Source organism: Electrophorus electricus, chromosome 2 (genome assembly GCF_013358815.1).
Source record: "Electrophorus electricus isolate fEleEle1 chromosome 2, fEleEle1.pri, whole genome shotgun sequence".
NCBI classification, from domain to species: domain Eukaryota; kingdom Metazoa; phylum Chordata; class Actinopteri; order Gymnotiformes; family Gymnotidae; genus Electrophorus; species Electrophorus electricus.
Window position 1 is genome coordinate 16,861,743 of NC_049536.1, and position 26,744 is coordinate 16,888,486.

Here is a 26,744-nt window from a genome sequence, read left to right on the forward strand (position 1 = left end):
TATATATATATATATATATATATATATATATATATGTATATATGTAAGTTGCTTTAGATATGAGTATCTGCTAAATGATGTATATCACTTGGATAATGAAAAAAGCATGTAAAGCTTGGAGGAATTATCTATGGTTCCACTTCCTTTGTTTAAGGAAATAATTAAAGTGCCCTGTAGTAGCTTTAACCAGTAGTTTCTTTGGTGCCTTAGACCTTTGCACAGTATTATATATAAGCTCATTTTTTGTTGGCTGACTTAGTATTTGTGTTCAGACAAATGAATCACAACTGGAATTTTTTCATTCAACAATACAACTGAACTGAAGTGAGAAAATGTTCAGGTTTTCTACAGAAAGGTTTTTTACTATCATTCCATTTGTACCATAGAAATTCAATATTTGCATAAATGCATATATTTGCATTCAAATAACCACATGATAAAAACTGGCTGCCCAAATTAATCTAGATTCCAAACAGCTAAGTAACTACTAGAGTAATAAAGGGTTGCTCATTTGGAATGTAAGCTCAAGGTAACAAATGAAATGAGATGTGGGTTATAGACAGTGAATAACCAGAAATGACATTGTTGTAGTTAGGCTCACAGTGAGCTCAGCACTATATTTAACAAAATAACCTAAATAAACAAAGAATTGAGATGCACTCTTGCATAAACTGATATGAAGGAATGAAAGTAAAATATGACAATCATATTTTGCAAATCTGAAAAATGAAAGAAATCCCATCTTACATCTTCATACAAAAGCCTTGCATATATAATTCAAGAAATTACAGTTACAACATTTTTTGCATTTACCTGAACATGTACATCTATAAATCCCAGCTCAGAAGGATGATCATTTTTACACTAAATCTAACTCTTCTTTCTTATCATCAATGATAGCAGAGCCATATTTACAACATATCATTCAGCAATTTTATTGTAGTATATTTAGCTATTATATTATGTAACTAAAATGTACTGTAATATACTGGCAGATATGTTGTGAAAGCAAATAATAAAGGAAGGAATTCCTTTATACATTTATATCACACAAACACACACACACACACACACACACACACACACACACATATATATATATATATATATATATATATATATATATATATATATATATATATATATATATATATATATATATATATATATATATATATATATATATATATAATTTCTACATTTACACAGAACCCAGATGCCACAGAACCCAGCAAGCAGTAGCAGTTGCTGGGTGCTGACTATGAACATTTTCACTGTGTGTGATGGATATGCTGAATCTCAAATAAACTTATAGTATAGTTTGATTATATATATATATATATATATATATATATATATATATATATATATATATATATATATATATATATATATATATATATGACTTTTATATCACTGAACCCAGATAAACTATTTTATATATTTTTATGTTTTTAAGTTTTATTCTTCTGGATCTGTTCCTTCTGGCCTCAAGATTGCAGCTATTCTACCTATTTCAAAGAAATACAGGATTGCTCCCACTTCTCTTAGTAACTATAGACCTCACCTTCAGATCTAAAGTTATGGAAAAAGTGGTAGCCATGCAACTTAGATATTCCCTCACTGATAGTCTCTATGAGCCTTTTCAGTCTCGATTTCACACACATTACACTACTGAACCTGCCTTCCTTAAAGTTGTAAATTACCTTTTGCTATCCGCTGATGCTAGACATCTAAATCTCCTGTTCCTGCTTGACTTTGGCTGTTCCTGTTAGGCTTTTTGATACCATTAATCACAACGTCCTGCTCTTCTGTCTATCTTCTACTGGTATTACAGGGGTTGATACACTGAAATCATGTGCTAATCAAGTAGCAGGGGTATTCACTAACATCTTTAACCTGTCATTGCAGCCTGTAGTGGACTGGAGTCCCAACATGCCTCAAATCCACTACTATTGTTCCTGTGCACAAGAACGAAGCAGTAAGGTATCTCAATGGCTATTGCCTAGTTGCCCTAACACCAATTATTATGATGTCTGTTGAAAAGTTTGTCTTATCTCACATGAAGGCCAACATCTCCACTGATCTGGACAGTCACCAGTTTGCCTACTCGGGAAACAGATCAAAGGAGGATGCAATCTCGAATGTGCTTCACATAGCCCTGACACATCTGGAGCACCCCAACATATATTTCAGGATACAATTCATCAAGAATGTGAGAGTGGGCAACAGCAGATTGTCCACTCTCATACTGTACACAGCTCTGGGTCCTCAGCCTTTTTTTCACTACACAACTGTACATTTATCCACTCCTGTAATACTAAAGTGAAGTTTGCAGATGACACCACTCTAGTGGGACTGATATCAGGAAACAAAGAGCCACACTACACAAAGGAGGTTCAACATCTGGTCAAATGGTGTTCTGACAATAGCCTGGTTTTTTTAAACACAACTAAAACAAAGGTGATTGTCGTGAACTTCAGGAGAATAAGGAAAACAACACCTCCCCCCTCCACATAAATGATGAAGAGATAGAGAGTATCAGAAACATCAGATTCTCGGGACTCCACATCACAAAGACATGACATGAACCGTTAACACTTCCCATCTGGTGATGAAAGCTCAGCAGAGGCTTTTCTTCTTGTGGAATCTTAAAAAGGCCAAGCTCCCCTCTCAGGTCTTTCTGGCACAATAAAGAGCATTCTCTGGTACTGCTTCACTGTGTGTTGCAGCAACTGCACTGCAGAAAACTGAAGGGACCTGGCCTGGATAGTTAGACGAAGCTCTCAAATCTATACACATTTTAAGATCACCACCTACATAAGAGGGCTAACACCATTATCAAGGACTCAGGTCACAGACTATTTGTCCCCCTCCCATCAGGCAAAAGATTCAGGGCCATCATGACACACACTAATAGACAGAGGAACAGCACTGTGGCCTCCATTACACTCCTTCCTCCCATGACCACACACACCCTCAATGCTGCTAAAGACTTATGACAGCAAACAATCCAGCCTGTCTCACCCACCCAGCCCCCCTCTTCCCCCAAGCTGCTCCTAACGCACTGACACTTTACATTCAGGGCTGAAAATACAAATATTCAATAGGTACAATACTTTCTTTACCCTGCTTACTGTGAATACCCTGCAGTCATATTTTATCTTATCATTATTATGCAGATGACTTTACAAAAAATCTAGTGCCAATTCCATTGTCATTCCCAATAACACATCTAATAATACTTTCCTGGTACATGTGATAAAGCATGTATCTCTGATCTCAAAGTCTTCAAATTGTTTGATTAAAACTTTTATTAACAACTGATCAAACTCAGTGAAAAAGGCCTAATCTGTATGTGAAGGGCAAGTGCAGTGCAAATCCACTTGGTCAGCATGCTCCAGCAACAGAAGCGATGGTCTGAGCTGAGAGGAGGAAAAGAGGACAAAGTATCAGACCTTTACCCTGAAGATATCATCTTCAGATGCTGCACACACCGTCTCCTTCATGGCCTTCTCCAGCTCCTCCTCCACGGTTAGGTCCCCAGATATTGCCCTCCTAATCTCTGGACCCATGTCATGCAGTGTACGCAGGCCTGCCTGCTCAGCAAACACATTTAGACTTCAGTGCGAGTTTGGGTAATGGAGTTTTAAGCAGAAACTGTAGGTACTGTACACACACAAAGACCACATGGTATGTATGGGTTTGAGTATTTATGTATACATGTTGCATAACCCACCTGCAAAGAAAGAGCAGTCTTTGGAGGCACTTTAGCCACCAAGCCCTGCTCCTTCCGCTTCTTGAACTTCCTGAAGTATTCCTGGATAAGGAATGTGGCATAGAACTTTCCCACTGTCACCTCATCATCTGGAGGCAGAAACCAATTTGAATACAAAGTCCAATAAGCAAAACTATATTCTCAGTCATGCGTTCAGGAAAAGATTATATTCTGTTCTTATATTTGCCAGTGTTCTTTTATTTTCCTGTTTATTTGCTTTTCTGTGCCCATTTTTGTTTGTTGTTCCATTCAATTTTTTTTTTTTTAAATTTTTTTTTTTTACAATTAACACCAATGAATCACACTGAACCAATGTCTCTGTCATATTTTACTGTGTGAATTAAGGCTTTACACCATAAACAAATTGGTGAAGCTAGAACATTCCTGCAGGATTCCTATTTGAAAAACATGAAGCCACCACTGGATATGTCAGGGTTCAGATGGCCATCCTTTAGTGCGTCATTAAATTTTTTGAAGCATTACTGGTGCATTAAGCTCCATTTTATGGCCAGACATGTAATTTTTTGTTGTTATTCCTGGAATGTTAGCTATTTTACTCAAAATGTTTTCGCCCGTGATATCACAAAAACAACTGGCCAGACTCATTACTGACCTCCAGCTGGGGGTACAACCTGGTCGAGCAATTTCATACTGGTCCTCTTCCAGATTTTCTTTACTATGGCCCTCAGTTCTTCATTTGCCTGCTCCAAGTTACCTTGGAGTAGTATCACAAACATACACACACACACACACACACACACAATAATTTATTAGAATACTGAACAATTTTTACTTTGTAAGTCAAATAATAGATAATTTTGACAGTGTATGAGAGATGTCTTATTTTACCTTCGGTTTTAATGCGGAGGGCGGTTCGCACTAGGGCAAACAGAGTAGCATTGAACATTACGGTGCCATCGCTGTTCAGAGGCATGTTCATGGACACCAGGCGCTGAGACAGGGAAGTCACAAACGTGCATGTATAAGTAAGTTGGTCACTGATGTTGTGAATGTTTACTTGTATACATGTGTGCATGTGTCTGAGTGTAATATTTATACCTTGCAAGCTACTCGATGGGGACAGAGTTTGCCAAAGCCCAGTGGTGGCTGAATCCTCCTCAGTAATGTCACCACATCCAGATGCTTTATCCTTCCTCTATGGTCAACACACAGCAGGTCTATCAGTGACTCTGTACTTTAGGCAAGGTTTTGCATAGGAAAAGGCAAACCTGTTATTTATTCTGGTCTTTGACCCTATGAATCCATAGGAATTAGCTAAATGTGAGATAAAAGTTTGAAATCTCAGGTAAAAGATATTAAACAAGTGTAGTGCTCACAAAACACACAGACATTAAATTAAGAACATAAATAAGCATTATTTGACACCACCAATAGGATGTAGGAGGGAGGCTGGGACTGATGTGCAAATTGATGCCCGCTAGCCCCTACCACTTCAATGGTATAGGAGGGAAATGGGTACAAAAACCATACTTCAAAGGGCAGGGTTTCCAGACAGGGATTTATCCTACTTGTGGACTAAACTGCAGTGTCAATGGTGAACCAACATTAAAAGTTATTTTTGATCTAGACCTGTTTGGTCTAGATCTATTATAATGCACCACAGATATGAGATACAAAACTATTCAAGAAATGTCTGATTATTTTATTTTGTTCACATATTTAGGATGTCTCCCCTACTGTTACAACAAAGAACATAAGCGTCCTACCTTTTAATGCTTGAAAATTAAATGGCTTGGGGCAGTCAGTTTTAGTATTTTAGAGAGTTGATTTAGTTCTTTTAGTTCAGTTCAGTTAGATTTTTCTTCTTTGTACAATTTTTGTACAGTTTTTTCAAGGTTTTTGGCCTGGGTTTTGCAGTGTATTTGGAAGAAGGATTAGTAAAGTTTCTGCAATAAGAATCTAAGATAAATCAATAACCTGTTGCTAAGATTAGAACAAACTTCAGTTTCATTTTATTTTCCTGTTTGTCTTATCTTTTATTGTATGCTTGTCTTAATTCACTTTCCACACTTTTGCTATGACACAATTTTGATCAATCAAACCCATTTTGTTTGTGCTGATAGAGACATGCGTGGGTATTCCTAATTTTGGGGTAGACGAGAAATAATCATGTTACAAAATTTGCAACCTTTTTGAGTTTAGACTGCATTAACATATTCATTAATTTATTTTAATAAAGATGTATTTCCCTGCTAATCAGAATGGTGTCCCAGTTAATCTTAACAATTTTGATTGATCTTAACAATTTATTGAGGTGTTCATATCCCTACAGCAGAATTCTAAATTCCTATTTATTTTAACTTTTTATGGTTCCGTCTAGGAGTTAAGTATCTTAAAGAAGCTGTGTTTAGGATTTTGGCCCTATGCCTCAAGGTGAATTACAGATCTGTTTCAAAACAGAACTGCTCATCTCCCTTTCCCTTGAAAATGTTATTGGATTAAAGTTCCCTTAGCTGACACTATGGCTGTCCTAAACTATAGATCAGTAAGAGGTGAAGCAAGGGTTATTAATCTCATTGAATTTGCAAAAACACAAGGTAATTATTAAAGATGGGTGGTATAGTGAGCTGTTCCACCATTTTTTGTTACTGTATGCATTACTTCATTTAACAGACACTTTTATACAAAGCAACTTACAATTATAACTGAGTATAATTTGAGGATTAAGGGTCTTGCTCAGGGGCCCCAACAGTGGCAATTTAGTAGGGTTAGGGCTTGAACCAGCAATCTTCTGATTAGTAGTCAAGTACCTATACCACTGAGCTGATAATGCATTGTTTCCTTTTTAACTAACTTAGTCAAAACAATCAAAATGCATTAATCACAATCCATCAGACAATGTTGGGACAGAAATAGAACTAACAGTAAGCAAATAAAATTTGGATTTTGGACTGTTCACTAGTGGAAGTAGCAAACACCATTCCTTTTTCAAAAGTTTACTGACAGCAATGACCCAAATGCCACAAAATCATTAGTGAGTCCTTACTCTCATCCATCAGCCATACTTATGATCAAATTTTCTTCTTAAAAAAGTATTATGCATCTTTAAATCTCCTAAACCTTTTTTTAAAATATAAAAACAAACCTCACTTAACAGACAGTGTATCTGTTATAGTGTACACTGTAGCTACCTCAGTTGTTTATGTAAGAAGTAGTCCCTGAAGCCCTGTCTGGTAAACAATGTAATGAACTTGTATTCTTTGGGAATAAATAAAAAAATCAAACAGGCCATTACCACTACTTTGCTGAAAAATAGATATGAAATCATGAATAAGAATATGAAGGTTAATATTTTGTATTGATTTATTCCCATTGACCAGAAAACCCTTGAGCAAGCAGTACATCATCTAAAATCATCCACATGTAGTCTTGACACGGATTGCCACTGCTACACAAAAACTAAAAAACTGCCTCTCATAAAAGAGTGAATTTTAATTTGGTCAATCTTAAAGAATTATATAACTGTAATTATTATATATAATTATATAACTATAATAATTATATAGCTCTTCCATTTATAAGAACGATAGGTGAGAATGTTGTCTACAATGAGTTCACCAAATTCTTACATGAAAACTGTTCTCATGACTTCCAATCAGGTTTCCAGCCACATCATAGTTCTGAGACTGCCCTTGTAAACATCTTAAATGACATTTGAACACTGACGCTGGTAACATTTCTGTTGGTGATTCCTGATCTTGGTGATTTTATCAACCATACCATCCTATAAGACAGACTGGGAAACTGGTTAAGTCCTTGGTTGGTTTGGTTTATATCATACTTAGAAGGTGGCTAATTTACTGCTATTAGCATTTAAAAATCTAATCATATAAAAATCATAAAAATCTAAATGAGCAGTCTTGTCTTGGGGTGTCTCTCAAGGATCCATTTTTTGACTTCTCCTGTTCAATTGCTATGATTCAATTCCTGTTCAATGCTTCCACTAGACCAAGTCTCATAAAACAGCAAAAACTCATAGCTATACAGATGACATGCAGATTTATCTAGTTCTATGAATTCTGTGTCAGTTCCTAGGAAAAAATGCATTTGGATGAACGACATTTTCTACAACCAAAGAACAGACAGAGGTATTATATTTGGCAGTCAGAGGACCTGGCATAATAATTCAGATATGAGCATCAGCAGTAACATCAAATCAGTAAGCTTTTTACCATCTCAAGAATATATCAAAGTAAAAAAAATCATGTCTAAGCAAAAGCATCTCATGAATAGCAATACTTACAGCATTTAAAAAAAAATCAGAACAGTGATGTACATAGATTTCTACATTATTTTCAGATGACATTCCCTTTTATTTTACTTACTGTCAGAAAATCTCTGTGATGTGTTTGGGCTCTACAGGGTATATGAAATCACTCATCTCCTATGTTTTAATGTATAACCCAAGAATAACTTGATTAAATGAGCCATTTGGTGAGCAAATCTATGCCCTCTCTTCCTGATTTATTTTACTGATCCACTGGGTGCATTCCAATAACGTTGCAAGGGCCAAGTACTATGTGCAGGTAATGCAAGTAATACTGATTAAACCACATTTTAAAGTACATTAACAAACTGTGAATATGATTAACAAGAGAACAGAAAATGACTGACTTGGCCTCAGGGTCGTACTCTGCCCATATCCTCTTGAACTCATCCAGATGATGTGGCCCCAGGATTGACCAATCACGTGTCAGATAGTCAAAGTTGTCCATAATGACAGCCACAAACAGGTTGATAATCTGTCAATTGGGAGGCCTCATTAAAAGCATTTCTGAAACTAAATAATATTCCACATTTTGAAACCAAATAATATTCCACATCCAGAGAGACCTGAGGTTGTCTTACATAAATTGACATTTAGATTAAGTTATGGCGTAATGCACTTATTGCTGGGTAGTTGTGACAGTAGGACACTGAATAATTTCAGTAAGACTCTAAGAATCAGGTACTTACTAGAAAGGCACAAAGCATGTAGAAACTGACAAAGTAGATGATAGCAAAGTAACTGCCACAATCCTCAGTGGTAGGACTCTCATCAGAGCCCTTCTCACAAGGGTGGTGAGGGGAGCAGGCTAGCATAATCTCCTGCCATGCCTCTCCTGTCGCACACCTGAACATGAACAAGGAAGAAGCAATACTGGGTTACACTGGAGCAGGCCTAGTGTCTTGGGATAAGACATATCTGTGCCCACTAGAGTGGTGCAGTCAGAGAGGGGGGAGAAAGAGAGAGAGATTGAGAATAGCTGACCTGAAGAGCAGGAGAACAGCTTGTGGGAAGGTCTGAAAGTTGTTGTTTCGGTTGATCTGACTGTTGTCTCTCAGTGCTATTTTACCAAACACCTACAGAGTGATACACACAAAAATAAAATGACGTTACCAAACTGGCTAGGCACAAAATAAGGACTAGAAATACACAGGAACTCTGTAAACAGGAGACATAGCCAGAAAATACTGAGTTACCTGCATTCCAATAACAGCGTAGATGAAAAAGAGCATTACAATAAGCAATGCTACATATGGAAGAGCCTGTATAGAGAAATAGACTGATCAGGGAAGTCAAATTGTGCTTGCTACTTAGTCTGTTTTTCTGAAAATTTGCCATATAAAGTCATGTCCTTTAGAATGTTATACATGGTGTTTTTAGCCACTCCTCACTTGGAAGGATTTGATGAAGGTCCACAACAGGGTCCGAATTCCTTCTCCACGAGATAGCAGCTTCACCAGTCTCATCACTCGAAAGAGTCGGAAGAACGTGATGGAGATCCGGGCATTATCTTCAGTGTTCTGTTGCCCCTTTTAGCGTGTTATGGTGACACCCAACAGCACAGATGCATAGCACAAACACACATGCACACAGACAAACCATATGTGCATCACAAAACAACAGACAGAGAGGTCCACCCATGCACACACACAAGTGCATGCACACACACACAACACAGAAACACACAAACATACACAAAACAAATGTATTATTATGTTAATCGGGAAAAGGACTGCATAATTCACACAATAATGGTGTTTTTGTGGTATGAAAAATAAAAATGTTATGAATGAACATAATTCATTATTCGCCCTTGGCTTGCTCACTGGCGGCTTGGACTTTAACATTTGTAAAGCTGCTTTGTGATTTATTATTCATACATTAACACTGAACTGGACATGGTATAAGTTCCTTACTTGGTTTATATTATAGATATGCAAATACAGAGTAATTCTAATCTGGAGTAGGATCTTTTCGCTTGCCCTGCTGTTATTTTCAACTACAACCACAATCAACACCTTCTCTTGTCTTTTGTGTGCAAAATAGTAGGTAGGAAGACAGGCAAGTAGGCCATCAATTCATTATGTTCGGTCCGAATGAAATGAGTGAATGGGTTTTTTACAGTCCTGTGGCTACTACAGATAATTATTTTTTCCTTTTTTTATTGTCAGAGCATTTGATTTATTGATTGCTATTGATGTAAAGAGTATTTAAAACAAATATAACAAAAAAATAATCTACAATAAATTACCTCCTCCACCATTAAGCTTTTTGGTACAAAGATAAGTGGAAAACATGAAAAACCCGTCACTGCAGTTCCACCCCCATGAGGAAATATGTGTTCTTCCCTAATCCACATGAGGAATGCTTTTTTGAAAATGTTTTTTAAAAATACAACTTTTAAAAGGCTAAAAATTTAACTTTTTATAATAATAATAATAATAATAATAATAATAACTTTGATTTATATTGCACCTTTTACATCAAGTTTACAATGTGCTTTATATGATAAAGAAAACCAGCAAACAGAAAGGTTACGGGTGGTGACGGGAAGGTTAAATATATGAAAGCATGAAGTGAAAGGTGAGGATTGATTACCATCAGGACGTACCATTGGTCTTACCACAGAGGAAGGGGTGGAGGAGGACGGATCAGCTGGCTTTAAAGAAAGGCAGACAGATCAAAGCTATTGCAGCACAGACCTCCCACTATTTATCTGCCTGAAAAGGTTTTTGTTTTTGTTTTTCTAATAGCTGGCTTATGTAGGACAAGATGGGAAATACTTTGTGTATTTGTAAGCATATTAAGGTGTGTGAGAGTGTGTGTGTTGGCTTTTGAAAGTTTTTTTTTTTTTGTGTGTACTAATGTGTGTGTGATAGTATCTGCAGTGTCCAGTACAGGGGTCCTCATAGCATGTCTGTTTTTCTTCCCGCTGGAGGTGTTGCAGCACATGGTTCCTATGCAAGGGAACCATCCTCTGGCCACTCCTGAAACTGCAACCCCAAGCTGGAGAAATGTGTGACTAACTGACTGACTGACTTATATTTACAAAAAGACATATGCACAAATGCTCTTTCATCTTTCATTATTATTGTCATGGGGTGATTACTCTGAATATAATGATAATAGCTTGTATAATGTGTATGTTGTGTATGTGTGTGGGAAGGATGTGAATAGGAGATTATTTAGTACATGTATGATTGTGTCTGTGTGTGGAGGAGTAATGGGTGTATGTCGAGTCTCTAAATGGTATGGGGAGAAATATATTGTACTCTTCACTCAAATCCCCTGCAGTACTACAGTAATCAGTACTGTGCCATTTAAGTCACTTATTTATTGTATAATTTAAAAACATTTATACTATAAATATGAGGATGACTGTTTTAAGAGCTACTAAAACAAGTGCTCTCTGTTTAAAACTGCAAAGGATCTGACAACTGTGTTCATGCATGTTGCACACTGCACAACACTACTGGCTTGGTTGCAGAATTCCAAATGAGCAATTGCAATATTGCCAAAGAAGCATGATTTACCCCGCAGGCATTTTTATTTTGGAGGACTGATGCTAATAAAAGGTATTCTCTCATGTTGCACAATAAATATTGGGAATTGGTTAACCCTGTTCCCTGGCATGCAGTTCGAGAAGAAGAAAGGATATTTTTAATTTCTTATTCATGGATTTGTGTGCTTCTAGACTGTCCCGAAGTTTTATGCACCAAGTCAGGAGAATAAAAAGAGAATAAATTGACATCTCTGCAATTAAAGCAGTCCAGTGCCAAGGTATACACTCAGGGAACAGGGTTATCCAGCATAAAACTCAGGTGAACAAGAGCACTCAATAGGTAAGAGAGAAGAGACAGAATATGATACAGATAAAAGAGATAAAGTGCAGAATTGACAGACAGAGGTAAAGGCATTCAGAGGGAAGGATGCAATGTAGGCATCATCAGCAAGACAGAGTTGGCAAACACGTCCTTCTCACCATCCAACTATAAGTCAATAAAAAAAAAAAAAAAGAATAGGCCTTTTAGAAGGCACTGTAAACTAGTGTCTTAATGGTTTGTGCTTAATTTTTGTGGCTAAAGCAATGCTCTTTCTAAAGGAGAGCAGAAGGACTAGGCTTATACTGGTCTAATCATGAACAGATAGAACGGGGCTGACTATCAGTAAGACTTCTACAGCATCATATATCAGGACTAATTAGTGTAACTGTATCAAGCTTCATGGAAAAGTGTAAAGGTTTTTTCTCTCAAAAGGAAAACAAAATGGCAATCCAAACATAATGCTGAGGCCATGCTTTCCGGTTAAATGAAGTATAAATAAAAATGGACGAAAGGCAGAAAACTCAAACCAAAGTTAGGTCGTTGCAGAGAGGGTCTCTGTATAGCACAATAGGAGATATATCTCTGACAATTCAAGTGTCTATCTATCTATCTATCTATCTATCTATCTATCTATCTATCTATCTATCTATCTATCTATCTATCTATCTATCTATCTATCTATCTATCTATCTATCTATCTATCTATCTATCTATCTATCTATCTATCTATCTATCTATCTATCTATCTATCTATCTATCTATCTATCTATCTATCTATCTATCTATCTATCTATCATTATGGTCTACTAAAAAGTATTAATATTATGAATATGCTGGCTCTTTAATGAAGTGCATTCTACACTTTTGTTTCCTAAGAAACATTGGTAATACATTATGGTATGTGTGATAGTTAAATCTTCATAAACTCTTTGTGTCATACTGTAATATAAGGTTACTAGTAACGTAATACTTCAAAAGGGCTACAATGCTTTGAGTAAAATGTATATTAACAGTACATAAAGGATAGAAGTTTACGATTATAATGGGACACCTAAAGAAAAAAGATTTGCAAGGAAAACAATCAACCCTAATATCTAAATTATCCTCTCATTTTTAAAAACTATTGTCTCTTGATAGATCAAAGCAACCTAAATTAGCAAGGAAAATAAATGTTGCTACTTCTTAAGTACTCATATATTTCACCTGGAGGTACAGATAGAGTACGATGCTAATAACACCAAGATCATGGGATCGATTCCCACAGAGCTTATGTAGTGATATACATGTATGTCACTCTAAGAATGTCTGCAAAATGCCATAAATAGTAACATATCTTTATTCTTTACAAATACATTTTCAGAACTATCAGAATATATCTCCTTTATCTCTTGCTATACATTGTGGTACATGCTCATGGGTGCAAGTGCAACTCAAATAGTGAAAAGCTACCAAACCAAAAAAAAAGGAAAAAAGATAAAAGTTATAAAAAGAACAAAACTAAACCAAAGATAACCTGGGAAAATGCAATAGCTTAATTTCTATTGTTCTCGGGGAGAAAGATGCTGTGTGCAGGCAAGCAGGCTGAAAGATAGACTACTTACGTTAACCTCTGTGATAGCTATGTCAACAACGCTACCCACTACTATGAGAGCGTCAAATGTATTCCATGCATCGACAAAATAATGCTGCATTGGGTGGGGGGAAATGAAAATAAATGAAAGTAAAAAAAAAAAGAGAGAGAAGAAAAATAAGAAAGAAAACAGTTACATATGAACATTGATTTCTTGAAAACATGGGATAAATCATAATGCCAAGAGACAGGTGTGGAAGGGAGTGGAAAAAAAGAATTGTTTCCAAGACATGGCGGAGAGGACCTGTAGGCAGTCATGCTTGCTGATGGAAAAAGAACATCAACAGTAAGACAACTGTCACAACTGCACTGAAAAGAACAGGTTGGTCCCCTTGGTTAGTTTAAGTGCATTTTGTTAGTCACAGTGGAAAATAAGTATGTCGCAGTAAGTTTGTGTGTTCTCTCTCTTTCTCTCTCTCTCTCTCTCTCTCTTGCTCTCTCTCTCTCTCTCTCTCTCTCTCTCTCTCTCTCTCTCTCTCTCTCTCTCTAAATCAGAGTCTTTAGAGCATCACCTATGACATTGTAATACTGCAAACACTACCAGCTTTTCTTGTTCCTCTACAACCAGATGTTCTGAGGCTTGCATATCTAGCTATACATCAAAAATCCCAGTGGCCATGTTGCCTTCAGGAGAGGTGGAACTTGAAGAGAAAAAACAGCAGCCGGACATAGACGAAGAAAAGGTAGGAATCACATAGGAGTAAAAAGGAAAGATGGAGAGAATGGAAAGAAAAAGACAAAAAGCGATAGAAAAAGATAGAGTAAGGGAAAGGGTGAAAGAGTGAGAAAGAGAGAAATAGAGAGTGCATTCTGTGGATCGGTGTACTTACATTTATTTCACTCAGAATGACGTCTATAATGCTGCCAATTACGATGAGGAAGTCAAAAACATTCCAGGGGTCACTAAAGTAACCCTATACAGGACGAAGGGGTAGTTAGACAGGCAGCATCAACCATTAGCAAGACTGCATACCTACCATTCTCCTCTAGCAGTCTGGACTTGGGCAGTTTTTTGAGCAAAAAATAAAAGTCTCAGCCACACAAAACAGCATCATACACAAGCTGAGGAACATTTTTCACAAAACTCTTTCAGAAAACCACAAAGTAACGTCTGCAGTCTCTCAGTCATCAATTAATGGATACGAATGTGTTAAATAATATCACAATTATTTTTTACATGCACCATAATGTAGACATCCTTTCAGTTAGAATATACCACAAAAGTGCTGCAAATGTTGTAGCAGGAAATACATATGAACTTGCGAGTTTTCAAGTTTACTGTGACACTTTAAAAAGGTGCTAGAATCATCCCTGCGGAATATTGTACCTGTCACTCCCAGAACAGCATTACCTTGCTCTGCCTTGCCTGACTATTAATTAAAGGAAAGTATAAACATCATTATGATGCATACCTGTTAAAGGACATATATATAGCCCTGGTTGTGGCTTTAGTCATGGCAAAATCTTTTGTGACTGAGGAAACAGGCAGGAAGCAGTAGACATTCAGTATGGGTAGCAGGTGAAATCAGCTATTTTCAACCAATCAGGTGATGCAAATCATGAAAAATGTGAATGTGTTTATTTCCAATGGATAACACATCACTCTCTCTAAGAGGTTTGACAGAACTATGACCTAATGCAATGGATTTCTCAAGCAATGTCCCTTTATTTCATTCACTTGTCACCTGGTTCTGACACAGCAAGCATAGCCAAAGCTGTATGGATGCAAGGGGGTTCTGTAGTCACAGAATACCAGCAGTTCATAGAGAAGTTTAAAATGGTGTTTGACCACAGCCGGGTTGATGACAAGGATTCTGAAGAGAGGCTGTTACAGCTCTGATGGAAGTCAGGCCACAGCATAGAAAGCACTTACTTTTCATATGCTGAGTATGCATGGAACGAGCCTTGTTTGCATGCTGTTTTCCACCGCAATACATCTGAAAATTGAGCACAAACAGGCTCATTCTACACCCTCTGGGCCTTCAACCCCAGAACCAGAGGTAGAATCAGTGTATCTGGGATATTCATGACTTTCGCCTACTGAGAAAATGCATAGAGCTAATCTCAGTTTATGCTGGTACTACAGAGAGTCATCACATAGCTCACAAAAATTTGATGGCAAAAGCTCATCGGATGTTGCATACAAACCTTTCCACAATACCAGTAACTATATACATGTGATGCCTCAGCTGTGTTCCATGCTCTCGTAGAGAGCCACCAGTTGTCTGGAGCCACAGACGACTTCGTTGACATACAACTAGCCGAGTCATTGGCAGTTCTTCTACATACTCTCCCTTTTCCTTTGTCAGTCCAAGCTTTAAGTGGTCTTCTAGTGGGCAACAGTGTCATCAAGCAAAACCTTGCACTACTCACGATATCCATAGGAAATAAGCACAATGGAATAGCTCACTACTTCTGTGATTCCTTCTTCCTGTTTCAGAAATACCTTCCCTGTGATGTAGCTGCTTGCACCTGATGTTAGTCAGACTGAATGACTACTGCATATCTGCTTCCTGCCTGTTTTCTCAAACATAAAAGTACCTGAGATATATATATATATATATATATATATATATATATATATATATATATATATATATATATATAAAATATCTCAAAGATGAGTCAAGGGCACACTGGATTAATGGAGCAAAATAGGAAAATGCTGAACATAAAATTGTTCAATTTCAACATGTGGAAGTGTGTGACTGAGAGAGAGAAAGTGTGAGAGAGAGGATTTTCACTTAAATAAAACTACATCCAACACTTTGGGAAAATCCCACACTGGGTCTTAATTAGTGTTGTTGTTATGTCATTTTCAAATGTTGAGGAGTGTAAATAAATCTCAAAGAAAAAAAACTGTTCTTTCTCTGTAAAGGAAAATCCAACCAGAAATAAACCACAGAACAGTAAGAGATGACAAATCACCTTGGTGTCCAGAGGAACCCTGAAATATTAGTTATTAAACAAAATACACAACACAGTGGTGTGCTTTGCACTTGAGGCAAATGCATGCAAAGACAAAACACAGATTCTCTATAGCAAACATTTTGATTACATACACTTTTACAAAGTAGAAAAAGACTAGTGAACTGATTTTACAAACTGGAACAATGTTTCAGACTATTCAGACTAGGCTAAACACTGGCTGCAACCAACCCAAGACAGATGTCTCCATTTCAGTCTGAAACATTCAATTTCTGGACAATAGTCACCAGTATAGTGTATAGATTTTGCTGTGTTGTATGACATAATTTTTTTTTTACTGGAGATTCAATAATTGAATCAAAAAGAATGGGGCTGCAATATATATTTTTAAATGCTCATATATATATATATATATATATATATATATATATATATATATATATATATATATGAGCAACTTGAAAAAATAACCAGACTGTATGTAAGACATCTCTCCCAGTATGGTTTGCTATGTAAAGAAAGACAATGGAATACATGTTTAATTTTCAGGACACAAATGAAAATTGGTTCTGACCTACGATGTGCTTTTCAACAGGGAATCACTATTACAGTGAAATAAACTTTTTATGAAATTGTGAACTTTTGCTATGGTAGCTATTTCTATGTAATTCTATAGAACATTCTAAAGGTTTTAGCAGTTCACCCAAAAAGAAGATCTGTTCTAATTATATATACAGGAATGGAGCCCTGTAGCACTGGTTTAAATTTAGGGAGCAGACCATACCCTGGGCTTGAAGGCAATGAGTTTGAGGATCATCTCCACAGTAAACAGACCAGTGAAAAGCATGTTGAGGATGTTCATGGCATTGTTGAAGGACGTGGACTGACCATGGTGCTGTAGAAAGATACAAGAGATACTCAAACATACTGACTATGTTTACAGCCATGCAGTCTGTCTCATTTATCCCAATAACAATAAAAATAAAGCACTCAATCATTACTTAGCAAAGTCATTGAACATCAAAAATCAGTTAGCCCAGTCTATTTAAAACACTCATCCATCCATCCACCTATCCAGGAATCTAACCAATGTTTTATTCATCCATAGTTGTGTATTCTTACCTGCATTGCCAAGCAGATGGTGTTGAGTAGGATTAGGGTAAACATCAGGTATTCAAAGTAGGTGGAGTTGACCACGTACCATACCTTATACTGGTATGGGTTTTTGGGAATGTACCTGCGTAGTGGTCGTGCCTTTAGTGCATACTCCACACACTGCCGCTGTACCATGGACATAACACATAAACAGTTGTACATGCAGAAAGTCAGACAAGCAGGCAAACACAATTGAATTTTATCAACAAATTTTGAAGAGAAATATGTGCTGACAACTCTTCATTTCATGACTTAAACTAAACAGCAACATTGATGAGTAGCTTCTCAAAAACATAACTATGGCAGTATGTCTCTTTAATTTCCCTTGACAGAAAATAAATGCATAAAATAATATGTACTATTAGTAGACATCTACATGCCACAGATCACAAAATGGCTTTCTGCTTTCTTCAATTTAATGCATGCATCCATTGTACAAAACTAATATTAACTCATGTCCGTTTAGCAAATGTCACTAGCTAATGTAAAACAAATGACTAACATATAAATAAAACTCATCATAGTTTTAAAGAAAAGACTAAAACCAAATTGAGTATTCCTTTCAAAATTAATACTCATCATTAAAACACTGGTCTAGAGCTGGAAAAATGTTTAATTTGCACTTGAGTATATTACATAAATAAAATAAACATATTTGGTGTACATATTTGTCCTCAAGTAGTTCAAATCAACAAAAAAAAATGACATTACATTATGGTAATACTAGTTTCCAAGTTTTTCCTGTAATCCTTAATATTAGGATTTTGAGTAGGAGCAGATGGTCTTGTATTTATATACATACAGCCCTAAATAAATTGCCGAAAGTGAACCATGGTCTCCTGGTAATTATCTCTATAAAAATAGCTGTTGAATTAAAATTGCAACCACGAAGCCACACACATTTTTAAGCCGTCCTGTTCTTGTTCTGTACCTGGTTCTTGTCCAACTCGCAGTTCTTATACTCCTGCTCGCCCTGCTCCTGGAACGTGACAATGACAAAACCTACGAAGATGTTCATCATGAAGAAGGCGATGATAATGATGTAGATGATGAAGAAGATGGAGATGACCACACGGTAGTTGTAGATGGGTCCTACATCTTCAGCATGGGAGTCTATGGCTTTGTATAGGAGCCTGCAAGTCAAGAAAGAATGTTAAAACTACCTTTATACTACCCAATGCTCATTGGAAGAGTTAGAATTCACAACTGTGAACTGACAAATGTAATTGTAAATATAAATTAAATTGTAAAAATCTGCTTCATTAACAGCTTACTGATGCTCACTCATTATACTATGTCGTAAACCCAGTTATCATGAACTAAAACATAAGATCTTGGAAAATGCAGATCTTTTTCATCATAAAAGGCTCCCATCCACCAGAGTTCACACCAGAGTTCATTGTGAGCTGATGTACCACAGAGCATACTTACCCTATGAACTGCAGTGTTCTCACTAAATGTGGACATTTATATAATTACTAATCCTTATATTGTTAAATCTTTGTTTTGTTCTCTTAAAACTTTGTTCTGTACATGCCTGTAAAATTCTCTTGCATAGTCCCTCACCTAGATTCTTGATAAAATCATGATCACATAATAAACATTCTTGCATCTGAAATTAAAAAAGATTATTCCACTGATGCCTGATAAGCCTGCAGTTATTGTAGAGTACAAAGCAAATATGTACCCACTAAGACCACTGTAGGTAACTACTGATGTGCAGCAAAACCACTAAATCAGTCAAATCACACCCGTTCTGCACATTTGAGAACAAGGTAAAACTAATGTGTACTTTCCTGTGTACAATAAGGCAAAGTAATAATGGTTGGGGTGTGTGTGTGTGTGTGTCTGTCTGTCTGTCTGAGATTGACATACCCTGGCCATCCCTCAAAAGTGGATACAGCAAACAAGGCCATCATGCCTTGCAAAACATCATCGAAGTTGAAGTCACTGTTCTCCCAGATACGCAGAGCTCTCTCTGGTTTGCCAACATTACCATCTTTATACAGGATATAAGTCCCCCTGTAAAACACACACACAGGAACGAAACAGCATTCACCCAATACCAAAGTTTTTTATATTGCAAAGTTGTATGTGAAAATAAAGTTTTTCTCTATGCAGTTCAGAATCTTATTAGTATTTCCATGGTGAAGGCAAACTGCCAGTGCCTACTTGCATTCTGCTTCCGTCTGTTTGGAAGAGTCTGTGCAGTAAGAGAATTTGCCCTGGAAAACAGAAGTGAGAATATCAGGAACCTTGACCAAACCTTTTGTGAAGTGTATTTTCCATTCCTAATAATAATACAATTATTATTTAAAATTAATTTAAGTTATATGTGTGTGTTTGCACCTTAAAGAGCTGTACTCCAATACAAGCAAACATGAACTGCAGCAGAGTGGTAACGATGACAATGTTCCCAATGGTGCGGATTGCCACAAACACACACTGCACCACATGCTGTAGATTTAAATAAACACATACTCAGCAGTTTGTTGAGGATGTGTCATGCACAGCAATACTGATAGAGGTCTCTTAGTGAGAGAAAGAGGAAGAGACTGACTCACTTTGAGGCCCTTGGCCCTGTTGATGGCCCTCAAGGGTCTGAGGACTCTAAGAACTCTCAAAATCTTTACTACATTAATGGCACTCGACCTGCGGGGCACAGAATTGAGTGGAGCAGAGCTCACTCTAACAGTTCCAGTGAAACACAAATGAGAACTTACACAATGTGCTGAGAGTATATGGCGCTATATACTCTGGATCTGAATGATTATGTAGTGGTTTTGTAATGTGCGGTGGCCCGAGTGCCGCAGGGCGAGAGGTTGGACACACAAACTCCACCGACTGGGACGAACATTTATTTACATTTAACATGAAACACTAACAGCACTCACAAGAATCACTCAGGCTTAATACAAACAAGAAACGATTAACATTAAACACGTACGGTGAACACTAATACAATGAACACTGACTGTCACATCTCCACGTTACGTCGACAACACCTTGCACTCTTTGCCACGGGTTTATATAAATTTAGACAGACGAGGTGCAGGTGTGTTTACACACAAACAGCCCTCCCACTGTACATGGTGGGCCCAACCACCTGACTCGGGGGAGGCGAGCGTTCCGTGACAGGTTTCTTTATATGTTGTTAACACAACCTTAAATACAGAGATTGACTCTGTCAATGCTGTCTGTAATCACATTATTATTGTTTTTAATAAAATCATGTTTAAGACACACTTAAACAAAAATAAGATGTAGAGAACGTAGCCAGGTGCTAAAAAAAACAAATTGCAAAATGTATTAAACATTCATAAACTGCATGGATATTCATTTACATCATATATGTTAAACACACAGGCCTAGAGGTTTGATGTGGCCTATAATTTTCGATTTGGCCCCTGCAATGACAATTGAATCTGCATAGTACTACAACTACCCATTATAGTACTGTGAGCTACACACCATGCATTGTTCAGGTTTATGAACTCACACATTTTGCTGGATTTGGAAAATACACCATTGGGTCTACGTGATTTGCCCTGTACTCACTGAATCCCTGAGGAGATGAGAGAAACACTGACCACCACCAGATCCAGAATGTTAAAGTAGTTACGACAGAAAGAACCCTTATGGAGGAATGCTCCATATGCTGTCATCTGCATATATGAGAAACAGGAATTAGTAAAGGTATGAAAGGTAACAATGCATCTAGCAAGGAATAATGGACAAAAAATGTAAAGAGAGTTTAAGCAATAATGAAAGTGAGAGAAATGATAACTGATGATAATCTTGGTAAGGTAAGTAAACAAATCACACATTTTACCTTTAATATGATCTCTATTGTAAAGAGACCTGTAAACACATGATCTGCATAGCCTAGAATCTGCAAGCAGAAACAGATATACCCATATAAAAAACTCTATGCCATATGTGACAGAGCTACACCATGTCTGTGCATGAACCTGTAAGAAGATCTGTACCTGATTTCTGAATGAGTCACTCTTCACTGGGTCCTCTGCAGCCAGAGAGACGCTGCTCAGCAGAATGAAGAAGAGGATGAGATTGGTGAAGATATTGTGGTTCACAATCTTATGACACAAAACCCGAAACCTATGACAGAAAAAGAAAGCGACATAGAGAGAAATAAAGACAGAAGGAAAGAGGGTGAAAGAGAGAGAGATTGTCTTGAATAACATTTCTGAGAGTCTAGGGGAAAGTTAACTAAGGGAAAGTATTACAAAAGAGCATATTTTTCTACAACCACATGCATGGGTGTGTGGTGCTGATACAAAATGTATGACTGGAGAAGCAAGGTGAGGTTTTAGGCCTAAACCACCTCTTACTTGTTGGTATGGCTGAAGATGAAGAAGGCTCTGGCCTCAGGCATGGGAATGGCTTTCTCCTTCAGCTGAATTTCAGAAAGTGGTCGTGGCCTTGGACCAACTGGCATCTCTGGCTCTTCATCATCTTCCTCCCCTATGGTGTAGGCAGTTGAAAGAAAAAGTGAATAAAGCAACCTTGTTATGGCAGACATATTTATGGACATATTATGGCAGCAGTTACTTCTCACCAATAAATATGGTCAGAATAGAGAAAAAATAAATATGTACCCAGCATCATCTGAACACCCAGTGGAATACAGGGAAATGCTGTAGAGTGCATTTACAAGGTAAATTCTAAGTAAATTAAGCCACTAGTCACTAAAGTGAAAAACACACAGAGGATAAATAACAGAACAGCAAAGCAAATGTTGCTGTTTTTGGTGTTAATTTGCCTGGCAAGTTAAAGAGAATACAATACAATAGTTTAATAGTGTCATAGTATACTATAGTTTAATAGCTTCATATTAATTTAATACCAGTGTATAATACAAACATTGTCAAAACCATCTAAACTATAACTATAGTAAGGGGCCATCTCTATTTTAATACATTTAGTGTTCAAATTATTACATGAGCTTATCTATGGCTGCACCAAATAGGCTGTGTAGTGAAGATAAACCACAAATTATTTCTCTGATGAAACTCTGATCTGGCCAAGGTGAGCTTTCAATCACCCCTGGCCCAAAGACAGGAATCAGGTCTCCCTTATCTGAATAAACAAAGCCATAAAACAGCCAAGCTGGTGGCTTTATCATTCTTTCTGATAAGCTTGGCTTTCTGAGCTTTCTCCTTCTTCTTAGGTGTCATAAATCCACACATTGCAATGCAGGAACCTCTTATCAGCCTAGTTATACATCAAGGAACTATGACCATAAATTCCACCTGACTCAAAAACTTACCAAGAAAAACCAACTTTTCTCATACCAACATCTCAACATTTCTCATGTTCAGACATGTACATGTTTCTTGTCCCACAGCTTCACAAAAATAATAACTTGCTATTGTAACCTACTGTGATGTCAAATGGTAATCAGCCTGTAATGTATGGCTATTTTAATATAATCTTCAAATTGTGGTGCCTCATTCTATTATTTGATTTGTCCATTGTTTCATTATTCTTTTCATTGATTGTTCCTTATTAATTGGCATTATTCATCCTGATCAGTTCTCTTGCATGCTGCTTACCTCATGTTTATTGTAAGGAAACACCAATCCTAATTGTGTTTTCTAGAAATCTTATATGAACCAGTTAAACAAAATATGTTAAAGTCAGTAGTTTGTAACTTTAATAGGAAAGGAATTAAATTGAGTATCCAATTGCTTCAACCAGCCTAGGGTGTGACACTTTGTTTACAGACTTCATGAAGTAGAAATTGGTAGTAAACGTATGATTTTCTTTGATTGATTCGTGGTGGATCTTACTAGAATGTCTTACAGGAATTCTTTTTCCCCCATCATGAAAACAAAAAGCAAATTGAATATGCCTGAACCAAGTCCCTTTCCCCAACATAAACCTAGAAAGTTCAACCCCCTATTCAGTCTCAGTGTGACGCATGAAGCAGGGAAGGGGGGGACGGTCTGTGAGAGAAAAGGCCTAGGAGTAGACCTAGGACTCCCTAACCGAGCCAGCTTCGAAAATCCAGTGCCGCAGATAAAGAAACCTAGTTGTCTCATCATCATCTGTAACGGGACGCTACCTCCCACAAGTCACATGGTACAGCCTGCTTGGGGGGGGGGGGGGGTTCACTCTTGTTTGTAGCCACACCCCCATGAGGGTATGCACCTATATGGGGTTAAGCGTCAATGTTCATTAGGCTATTTAAACACCGGTCAGTGCGCCCCTCACTGTTGGTCATTTTTTGTTCGTCAGTCAGAACATATGTTAGTGTCCATGTTTGTCTAGCCTGTTACATATTTATCGTCAGTGTTAAGTGTGTCACTGTTCATTGCTGATGATATGTGAGTACCACCGTTATCTGTTACATGTTGTATCATTAAATGTTTCACAATGTCAAGGGAGTCTGTGCGTCCTGTTCCATGCCCTGCGGCACTCAGGCAACGTTACATCATCGGCCCACATTGCTCATGCAGGGTTGAGCCAGCAAATAAGTAAATCAGACACTCTATCATTGCCTCCCAGATGGTTTGATGGAAAATGGACACTTTTCCTCAGGACCACCAAGATGGTTTGACATGGTCAAGTCCATTAAGTCGTAAGGACAGGTATTTTTCTTTTGCATTACCAGTTGGTTATATCATAATTAGATCATTAACTCTTTAGTCCCATCTACAATGCAGTCTCCTCAGTCCTATAATTACTTCTCTCTCTGGCTGTTGCACAAGTTTTTCTTTTTTCCTAAGCTTTCCTGTTATATTTTTAGTCATGCTTTCTCAGCATGAATCTCATTTGGTTAATACATTTCCTTTGTTAGTCGTTGTTTAGTTTGATAAGTAGACATACCAGTTGATTATTCTCATACGTTACTTAAAGTTTTTCTTTTCTTTTCTTTCTTTTTTTCATTCTTTCCTTCCTTCCTTCCTTCCTTCCTTCCTTCCTTCCTTCCTTCCTTTCTTTCTATTATTAGGTAGCTACTTTGGCTACTTTGGTAGATAAGGGTACTTTGTTAATAAGGGTGGTGGTCCAATTAATCTAATTAACTATGATTAAAATATACTACAGTTGCCATACATTTTTCAGGCAAGTTGTAATTTTTATGTTGTAGTCCACTACTCCAAGAAGATGACTGACATTTTGGAGTCTTGCACCATATTAACATGTGTGAACCTGTATGGTCTCTTTCGTGGTTGACCTGATTTTGACCAAAGTGTTAGCATAAATAGTATTTATACAGTATCTAAGTAAATATTATTTATTTTAAATATAGTAGAGTAGCTTTTGGAATAGAAGAAGTGCCAGAGAAAGCCATTTTACTACAATGAGCACACTGTTTACTTAACCAATGTAACAGCAACAGAAACATGCTAAAACATGTTTACTAAAACAAACATGATGGTAAGACATTATAACACCTAATTAAACTATGAAAAAAAGACACAACTAAATAAACCAGATACATTAACACAGATCAAGTTTTTTACATTTAAATATTTAAATTTAAACTAGTTACAGCCTGCAAGGACGTGCACGGCATTTTGGGATTCCTCGCCATGCCCTCCCTGCTCTCTTTCTCTCTGTCTCCCTGAAGACTTTGTGTACTACACTGACATGTTTACTATATGATATTAAAGTAACATAATCGTCATGGTAGCTAAGATAGAGAAAACTGCCATGGTAATCGATTTAGCAGTCTCAAGTGATTGAAACATACAAAGAAATGAAGTTTAAAAAGTTGTAAAAATACCAGGATTTGAAAGAAAATATAAAGAATGTGGAAGATTAACACCAAGGTTGTTCCAGTGGTGAAAGGGGCACTGTGACCCTTAAACTGGAGTGACTCCAGCAGATGCCAGGAGTAACAAAATCAATCCAGTCCAAGTGTACTGGGCTACACCTTCAAATTCTCATGCCTCTGGTCGAAGGCTCAAGTGGGAGAGAAAAGGACTTGACCATCCACTAGAAGTGTGAGACAGTATTTTTTTTCTATGTGTATATATAGCATATGGCACAACACTATGCACATTGATACTTGAGTTCCTAAAGTCTATAGGACCATGAAAGTCTTCAAATAGTCATCCAAAACTTAATGGAACACAAGACAAGAAGCCATAACAACTGCCCAGGTGACCATAAAGTATGAAGTATACCAAAGAAATGCACTGTCCCCACTGCTGTTTTGATAAGACAAAACCCCCAGCGAGATTATCAGTGAGAGTGTGCATAGATAAAGATTTTTAGGAGTGGTACAGCTTTTGAGCAGGTGTATCACTCAGTGTAAATGTAACCACAAGGATGCCACATCTGACCCCAAGGTACTAAAGGTACAAGGTATAGACATTATCGGTACAGCCCAGTGACAAGTGTTGGATCTTTAAAAGCACAATTATGTTTTTTTTAATTATAAGCAAACTTGAAGCCATAGTGTATTTTTTTGCTAATCACAAAAAAGGAGAGATTACTTAGGTTTTATGAAACTTTTTAATCTCAATCTATGAATTCTCTACCTGCGGTTATCTGATATTAGGTACTGTTACTTTGCCATTCGAACATAGTTTTGTGGTACCTGGGAAGTCATTTACTGGATATGGATTCTTCTCCTCATTATCATCTCCTGTGTAGTCATCGATGTTTATCTGCAAATCACACACACAACACCAGTTTTAGATAAATTGCAATTGCTGAGGCTTAGATCACTAAGCTATTTTAAAATGTATACAATATACATTGCATGTGTAAAGTATCTTCACACAAACAGATCCATAATGAGCACAGACAGATCCCTAATGAGCAAGCAGTCAGTGTTAAGGAAAAACGCCATAAGATGACCTTAGAAAGAGGTCTAGACAACAGCTAAGAACTAAGTGGGCAATTCGTCCTTTTGAGGGCACTAGATAATGTAATTATAATTATAGATCGAATTTACATAAGTAGGATTTAAATAGTTACTCAGGTAATACAGAGCAAAGATCCATAAGATTAGCTAGAGACCAGTATTACCAGTAGGACCTATTACAACAGTAATATAGGATTTATATAGAATGTTAAAGACATTAAAATGCGCCAGACAAGAAGTTCCATATAAATAAAAATGGTTTAGGAAATCAAGAAAAAGGTGAAAAATTAATGAGGAAG

At 37.0% G+C, this 26,744-nt stretch overlaps 1 protein-coding gene across 21 annotated transcripts in view; it reads right to left on the reverse strand.

Annotated features, from left to right (window-relative positions):
- Positions 1-26,744, reverse strand: part of cacna1c (calcium channel, voltage-dependent, L type, alpha 1C subunit) — a 185,793-nt gene that overhangs the window by 11,737 nt on the left and 147,312 nt on the right. For 7 of the 21 annotated variants that reach the window (XM_035522093.1, XM_035522116.1, XM_035522096.1 and 4 more), the window contains 25 exons: positions 26,176-26,245; positions 21,956-22,088; positions 21,593-21,722; positions 21,436-21,495; positions 21,162-21,268; positions 20,168-20,255; positions 19,953-20,060; positions 19,776-19,828; positions 19,479-19,625; positions 18,535-18,736; positions 17,571-17,729; positions 17,233-17,343; positions 14,351-14,434; positions 13,492-13,575; positions 10,678-10,725; positions 9,458-9,595; positions 9,263-9,328; positions 9,051-9,142; positions 8,756-8,912; positions 8,414-8,541; positions 4,838-4,934; positions 4,628-4,730; positions 4,392-4,493; positions 3,740-3,867; positions 3,459-3,599 (listed from right to left, as the gene is read on the reverse strand). In XM_035522093.1, coding sequence (XP_035377986.1) covers positions 3,459-3,599; positions 3,740-3,867; positions 4,392-4,493; positions 4,628-4,730; positions 4,838-4,934; positions 8,414-8,541; positions 8,756-8,912; positions 9,051-9,142; positions 9,263-9,328; positions 9,458-9,595; positions 10,678-10,725; positions 13,492-13,575; positions 14,351-14,434; positions 17,233-17,343; positions 17,571-17,729; positions 18,535-18,736; positions 19,479-19,625; positions 19,776-19,828; positions 19,953-20,060; positions 20,168-20,255; positions 21,162-21,268; positions 21,436-21,495; positions 21,593-21,722; positions 21,956-22,088; positions 26,176-26,245 — 2,736 coding nt within the window. The remainder of the gene's footprint in view (positions 1-3,458; positions 3,600-3,739; positions 3,868-4,391; positions 4,494-4,627; positions 4,731-4,837; positions 4,935-8,413; positions 8,542-8,755; positions 8,913-9,050; positions 9,143-9,262; positions 9,329-9,457; positions 9,596-10,677; positions 10,726-13,491; positions 13,576-14,350; positions 14,435-17,232; positions 17,344-17,570; positions 17,730-18,534; positions 18,737-19,478; positions 19,626-19,775; positions 19,829-19,952; positions 20,061-20,167; positions 20,256-21,161; positions 21,269-21,435; positions 21,496-21,592; positions 21,723-21,955; positions 22,089-26,175; positions 26,246-26,744) is intronic. The other 14 variants (XM_035522128.1, XM_035522137.1, XM_035522120.1 and 11 more) reach the window with 7 other exon arrangements.